This window comes from Myxocyprinus asiaticus, chromosome 38 (assembly GCF_019703515.2).
Source record: "Myxocyprinus asiaticus isolate MX2 ecotype Aquarium Trade chromosome 38, UBuf_Myxa_2, whole genome shotgun sequence".
Taxonomy (NCBI): Eukaryota; Metazoa; Chordata; class Actinopteri; order Cypriniformes; family Catostomidae; genus Myxocyprinus; species Myxocyprinus asiaticus.
In genome coordinates, this window is record NC_059381.1 from 4,204,380 (window position 1) to 4,212,293 (window position 7,914).

General features: G+C 39.5%; 1 protein-coding gene across 1 annotated transcript; it reads left to right on the forward strand.

The window, feature by feature from the left end:
* Nucleotides 1-763: 763 nt before the first annotated feature.
* LOC127428497 (beta-1,3-galactosyltransferase 9) lies at nucleotides 764-3,563 on the forward strand. The gene is made up of 2 exons (XM_051676913.1): nucleotides 764-769; nucleotides 2,457-3,563. Exons 1-2 carry the CDS (start codon nucleotides 764-766, stop codon nucleotides 3,561-3,563), a joined length of 1,113 nt encoding a protein of 370 aa, XP_051532873.1.
* The last annotated feature ends 4,351 nt before the right edge of the window (nucleotides 3,564-7,914 follow it).

The window sequence follows — 7,914 nt, forward strand, 5'->3', positions numbered from 1 at the left end:
CACTAGATGGCGCCATTGACAATCAAAATCAAGTGTTCCAGAAACCCTTGTAATAATATATTTTATGTTCTAACATTTAAAACGGCTGTGGCAGCTTTAGCCTTGCATTCCTAACCATTTTTTTTACAACCAAAAAATGTAATAAAAAGAACAAACTGCTCCTTTTCCGTAGCACAAAGGCACAAAATGCATGCACAGATGCATATTTCAAAAATCTACTGGAAATAGGATACCATCTGGGCAACTTTGGCAAACTATTTTCAATGTGCTATGACTTGAGGTGCCCTAAACCTGACCTTGCATACTAAGTAGTATGAATAGTATACAAACTGGAATGCAGCCATCTTTGATTCTCTCAAATTTCTACTTTCAAACACCAAATTACCTTCAAGAACTGATAAAACATTCTGTTAGATCAGTAGAGAATAGTAGCCTTAAGCAAAATGTGTCGTAAGACATAAATAACCAGTCTGGGAATAGTCTGTGCTTTTAGTTCCTCTTGAGTAATGTATCCTGGGGTCATTAATTATTACTGTAGGTGAAACTGGGCATCTTTGCCCAGTAGAGACAGAGCTGTGTAAAGTTACCATTACTTTAGCTGGTGTCAGTTTACTTTAGAAACAAACGTGCAGGTGAGCAGCAAGCACACTTGTTCACGAACTTGCATTAACAGGTAGAAAACCGAACTAAAAGAGGACTTTTGATTTAGAAAGTAAAGAGGAAAGAGAGAAAACAAAAGAACGAGAGACTCCAAAGGGACATCATGAAGGTAAGGGACACTGCTTATTTTTCAACCTCCTTTCTATCTCAATATTTGTCATGTATTGTTCCTTTTTAGCTCTAATTTCCAACTGTCCCGCCCTCCTAATACCTTTTAAGACAGATCAGCGTGGAATTCAAAGTTGGAATTCAAGCTTATAAATCATTCATATCCCGATGGTTTTCATCTAAAACTATATTGTAAGTCATTAATAGGTTCTTAACTGTTCATACATGTCGAAAGATTAATATTTTTGGCATTTTATCTGACAAATATAAAAATTATAATTAATATGCCATTTTTTTAAAATAATAAAATATAGAAATTCTTTGACATTTTAAAGAGACATTAACTACAGCAAAAGCATTGTGATACATGTGAAGATATTTTTTATCAACCTTTTTGTGAATGTTTTTCTTAATATAACATAATATACAATTTATATTAACATCTAATATGAGAATTATTAGTTATTTGAATTAATTTCCTATTACCCATAACTGCTCAATATAACTTGGTGGTCAAAAGTTATGAAACCAACATATTCTTTTTTCAACTAAACATCATTAAAACAACTGTACAACTCAAGTGTACAACATTAATACTTCTTTACTATGTTTTTAAGCAAAATCTATTTTATTTACTTGCATGAACTATTGTTTGGCATCAGATAGCTGCAGAGTAAAATGTGGACAATTTCCTCTTTCAAGCCCTATTTAGACTAATATGTCCATTTGCTCTCACCACACCCCCTTTAGACAGTAGTACATTTGATTTAGTTCATTTGTTATGTTTGTTATATCTGTCATGTCTGTTTTGTACAGGAATGTGTGTGTGTCTGTGTGCGACTGTATGTGTATGTGTATGTGTGTGTGTGTGTGCATGTTTGTAAACAAGATGCAGTCCCAGTGAGACAAAAAAGTGTGTGAGAGTGTATGGGAAAGAGGCAAAATGAGTGAAGTGTTTATAAGAAAAAAATCACATTCACAAAAAAATTGACATAATATCATGTGTAAATCTACAATTGATGCCCAGGTCAAAATTGACCCATGAACGCAACAGATTTAACAATATTTTTATGGTTATATCTCTTAAACAATTTTATTAAAAAATCAACAAAAAAAAAAAAAAATCAAGAAAAATTAAATCAAATCAAAAAAAAAAAAAAAAAAAAAAATATATATATATATATATATTATGTGTATTTTTGAAGTATTGACAATGTCACAAAGTTTGGTTCCCATACTATATAGTATGTGGTATTTAAAAATTATAATCTACCTCTCCCGGGTCAAAAATGACCCGAACGCTATAGGAGGGTAAACTGAACTAGCAAGACTGTCTTGGTTAACCAGAGAGACCATGAGCAGTGTCACCAGCTATGTTTAACTGGTGAACAGCATGGCTGTGCTGGTCCACCAGTTAGACTAGCACCAAACCAACATAAATCATGATGGTTTTAGTTGGTCCTCTAAGAAGGAATAAGGGCATTGTGTGTATTAGTAGGACAGCATAACTTTTCAATGGATTGTATTAGAGATGGTAAAATATTTTTGGTGGCACAAGCCAAGGCAAGTTTCTCTTACCCCAAGCCAACCCCTACCCTAATGTATTAAAGGAATTCTTCAGAAAATGTAAAAATCTATTATTGTTGCTACAGTGTTGTCACATATTTGTTGTTCCATTCTCTGTACAGATCTGTTTGCTCCGGTTGCAGACTTATCAGTGGTGTTTCCTGTTGTGTAACATCATCTTGTTTCACGCCCTGCTATTCGGCGGTGACATCGTCGAAGAGTTCCTGCTGCAATCCTCTCCTGCCATTTACACCGACCGTTTTGTCCTCAAGGTTCGGGAGCGTGCACGCAAACTAGACCTGACTGAAACCACTCTCAACACATCGCAGCTCTATCCCATTAACACTGAACCATGCCTTCATCATCAGGACCTCCTCATCCTCACCGTGGTCCTCAGTTCCCCAGGAAACTCAAGCCAGAGGGAGGGTGTGCGAAACTCATGGGCCAATCAGACCACAGTGAAGCGCGTTGCTGTGCGGACATTGTTCTTCATTGGCCCCTCCTCTTTAGGGGCAGAGTATGAGTCAATTAGGGAGGAGTCAGCACGCAATGGTGATATCGTGCAGTGTGAGTGCGGGGTTTCGCACGGTGACTGGGAGAGAGGACACTGGGAGCAAGTAAAAATGGTACTTCGCTGGATACTGCTTTTCTGCCCTCAGGCCCGATTTATCGTGCTTTCCGAGGACTCTGTATATTTAAACTTACCTGCACTTGCATCATACCTGCTAGGGCTGAGAACGCACCCAGATGACCTTTACCTGGGAAGGGTCATCCATCGGGCCACTCCTGAGCGAGACCCTGGCAAACCACATTACCTGCCGTATCAGGTGTATCCTGATAAGTATCTCCCAGACTACTGTTCTGGCCCCGCCTTCCTCCTGTCACAAGATGTTGTGAGGAAGGTTTATGTCGCTGCTGAGGACGTAGCACTGCCCCTCCCCTTAGATGTGCTGATTGGTCTGTGTGCAAGACGGGCCGGTGTGGTGGCCACTCACAGTGCTCGATTTTCCGGCAACCGACACATTCGCTATAATCCCTGCTGCTACAACTTTCTATTCAGCTCTGCCGGAATGGGGGCGGGGCTGATGGGTGTGGCTTGGAGAGATTTAGGGGAGGGACATGGGAAGGGCTGTGGCATGTTGGAGACATATTATAGTTTAATAGTCTGCAAAGCAATGACCTACCTGGACAAACTTTCCTTTCTGAGTAACGACAACATCCAGGACTAGAAAATACTGTGTTAGTGTGCTAAAATAGATCAGTATTTAGCTGTATAATGTTAATATATAATTGCAGAGGTGGGACCAAGTCATTGTTTTGCAGTTACAAGTAAGTTTCAAGTCTTTGCATTCAAGTCCTAAGTCAAGTCCTAAGTCAAGACAAGCAAGTCCAAGTCAAGTCCCAAGTCCTCAACTTTAAGCGTCATGTCTTAAACAAGTCATTAGTGCTCTTTGCCCAAATTAGTGTCAGAGTATTTATTACTATAGTAATTACACCTTCCACAGTATTAGCACATTTTAGCACAATGTGTGGACTTTCAGACGGTCCTTTACCCACCGTAGGCACAATTTCCTACTTAATGTTAAATGAACGATCTGGAACAATTTCGCCATGACACCATCTGACCAGCTTAAATACGAGACGGTTGGTAAGCCTACCTTCGCTGGTCTACAGTGCATCTTTTAGCTGGTTTCAGCAATGAGGCGTGCAAAATAATTCACGCCGAAACTGTAGTTGCCGTGTACTGAGCTCTGTGAAATTAAGTAGCTAGCTAGCTAACCAAGCTTACATGATAAGTTAAATCCTACTGATCCTTAGCTGACGTATAACAGTTAACAATCTCAGTTTTCAGATGCCTCACAAAATTGGATGCTGTTGATGAAGCGTCTATCATTTTGGAACCACAGGTTATCCATGTTGCAATCCTTTTGTTGCCTTCGATATTGTATTCTTTACATCCAAATGAAATTACCTTGTGTATCATTTTGGCTGTGTCGTTCTTGAATGAGCGATCTTCAAACGTGGTCCTACTATTGTGGAAGCTGATTGGTTGTCTGATTGGTTGAATGTGGAGCGTGGAAATGCAGATTTGAAAATCAAATTAATTGTTTATTGGGGAAATGAATCATTGATTTGTTGCACATTTTTGAATGTAGAACTCTGATCTTTGGTTTTAGAAGGTATAAAGTCTTTGCAGGATACAGGGCTCCAGTCCAAGTCAAGTTGAAAGTCGTTGTTGTCAAAGTCTAAGTCAAGTCACAAGTCTTTTTTGATTATGTCGAGTCGAGTCGCAAGTCATCAAATTTGTGACTCGTGTCCAAGTCAAGTCCAAGTCATGTGACTAGAGTCCACAGCCCTGTTTAATTGATCCAAAATACTCAAAATGTAACAAACCCTTAAAAGACCAAATCTTTTTACAAATTTTAGACCAATATCCAATTTACCTTTTATTTCAGAAATTATGGAGAAAGTAGTCTTACTTCAATTACAGTCATTTCTGAACTCTAACTCGATATTTGAGACCTTCCAGTCAGGTTTCAGAGCACTTCACAGTCCTGAGTCTGCCCTTTAAGAGCCTTAAATGATATCACTATGTAACACAATTTTTGTTCCTGGGTAGTAAGTGTTATTTCCTAATTGCTTATCCTCAAAAGTACAGAAAATGGTTATTATTCCCCACAAACTATGCTTTTGTGACCAGGACAGTGATATTTTAAAATGTACCTATTTCCAATGAGAAAACAGGCGAATTTGTGTCTTTTCGTTCATATTATGAATCCAAAATCCTTCTTTATCTGTGGTTCGACAAAGTCACCGGCTTTGACCTTTGCCTCAGACAGCTTAGGGAAGAAGTCTTGAGGGTACTTGAAGGCTGCCGACTCCTTATCTAGAGTTCTGACAAATTGTTTCATAAGCCCAATTTGATGTGCAGTGGTGGCATCAGCACCTTCTGGGGGTCCACAAGTGGCTCCCACTTGACGTTATTCCTCCCCACAGAGAACTCGGTCCGCTGTGGCCAGTCCCGCCTGTGGTAGTGCGCCTTGGTGTCCCTGCTGTCCCAAAGGCAAAGATAGCAGGGAAACTTGGTAAAATCGCCTTGGAGACCCATCAGGAATGCCACCATTTTGAGGTATCCTATGACCTCCCAGCCGTACTCATCATACATCAAGGCGTCCAGCAAGGTCTTGATGCTGTTGTAATCCTCTTTGAGGTGCACCGAGTGAGCCAGGGGAAGAGACGGGTACTTGTTACCATTATAGACCAGCACGGCTTTGAATATTACTTTAGTATAAATACATGTTAATTTGGATTCATATGTTGTTTTTTTCTGACTTTATGTGAACGAAAAGACACAAATTCGCCCGTTTTCTCATTGGAAATAGGTACATTTCAAAATATCACTGTCCTGGTCACAAAAGCAAAGTTTGTGGGGAATAATAGCCATTTTCTAGACTTTTGAGGCATAAGCAATTAGGAAATAACACTTACTACCCAGGAAAAAATAAAAAATAAAAAATTGCTACATGGTGTAATTTGCAAACCGTTCATTCTGACAATAATGTGATCCTTGTGCTTTTAGATCTTAGTGCAGCATTCGACATGGTCGACCGTAATATTCTTATTTCCTGTCTCGAGCACTGTGTGGGTATCAATGGAACAGTTCTGAAGCAGTTTAAATCTTATTTGACTAATAGACGTTTCTCAATTAGCCTTGGAAACTTCTCTTCCTCAGCAGCCCATCTCCAGTGGGGGGTACCTCAAGGCTTCATTTTCACTATACCTACTACCTGGAAGGAACCATGGTGTGTCCTTCCACTGTTATGCTGACAACACCCAAATTTATTTGCCTTTGAGACGTATTGACAAAAATGCATTTGAACCTCTAATGGCTTGCTTGAAGGATGTAAAAGCTTGAATGTCACTGAATTTCTTAAATTTAAATGAAAACAAAACTGAAATTATCATGTTTGGACTGACTGATGGTATCAGCACCCATCATTTTAATTTAGGTCCCCTCGCTGCTCATACTAAACAATGTGTGAAGAACCTGGGTTTCTTATTTGACAGCGGCCTTTAACTGGATAAACAAGTCTACTCAGTTGTCAGGTTGAGCTTTTGCTATTTGAGACTACTAACCAAAGTAAAGCCCTTTCTTTCATTTTAAGACTTTAAAAGAGTGATACATGCTTTTATCTCCTCACGATTAGACTATTGTAATTCGCTCTATTCTGGAATTAATTCATCAAGCCTGTTCCATTTACATATGGTCCAAAATGCCACTGCTAGACTGTTAAAGGGCCGGTGCAAATGTGAACACATTACGCCGATCAAAAAATCTCATCACTTGTTGCCGGTCAGATTTAGAGTTGATTTTAAAATCGTAGTTTTTGCCTACAAATCACTGAAAAATTCCTTTCTGAACTACTTTATACTAATAACCCCTCTAGATCTCTTAGATCAGGTGCTCAAAGACTACTTATAATTGTCCCTAGGTCTAGACTGAAACATAGCGGTGATCACTCCTTTGCGGTCGCTGGTCCCAGGCTTTGGAACAGCCTACCTGTGCATTTAAGGACGGCTCCGACATTACCTGCTTTTAAATAGCAGCTAAAAACTCTTTTTTTTCTTTGGCTTTTAATCATTCTTAGTGCTCGGTTTTTAAGGTCCAATTAGTGTTTTATTTTCTGCCTGATCATGTGTGTCTTTCACAAGGGCGTAAATGGCTTGAATATTGGGGGGGTTGCAGCGTGAAGCATCTACATGTTTCCATTGATCATGGTAAAAATATTGGGGGGGTGGGGGTGGGGGGGGGTTGTACTTGCTTGTTTTGATTATTGGGGGTGTTTCATCCACCCGATCCCCCCCTGTAAACTACACCCCTGGTCTTTCATATTCATTATTGTACAGCACATTGGTCAAGGGCTATTGTATAAAATATGCTTTATAAATACATATGACACTGACATTAAGTAATGGTATGTATATATTTGGCAAACAGAATTTAGTGTTATTTTGTGCTTTTCTTTGACTCTAAAAGGCCTTAAAGTCAACATGTATTCGTATTTAACCCTATTTATTGAGAAAAACATTCGTAAAAAATCTTCGAATACTATCCATTTAATTCCCAAGTCTTTTCCTACACTTTCTGTCTCCGAAATACACTATATTGCCAAAGGTATTCGCTCATCTGCCTTTAGACGCATATGAACTTAAGTGACATCCCATTCTTAATCCATAGGGTTTAATATGACGTCGGCCCACCCTTTGCAGCTATAACAGCTTCAACTCTTCTGGGAAGGCTTTCCACAAGGTTTAGGAGCGTGTTTATGGGAATTTTTGACCATTCTTCCAGAAGTGCATTTGTGAGGTCAGACACTGATGTTGGACGAGAAGGCCTGGCTCGCAGTCTTCGCTCAAATTCATCCCAAAGGTGCTCTATCTGGTTGAGGTCAGGACTCTGTGCAGGCCAGTCAAGTTCTTCCACACCAGACTCGCTCATCCATGTCTTTATGGACCTTGCTTTGTGCACTGGTGTGCAGTCATGTTGGAACAGGAAGGGGCCATCCCCAAACTGTTCCC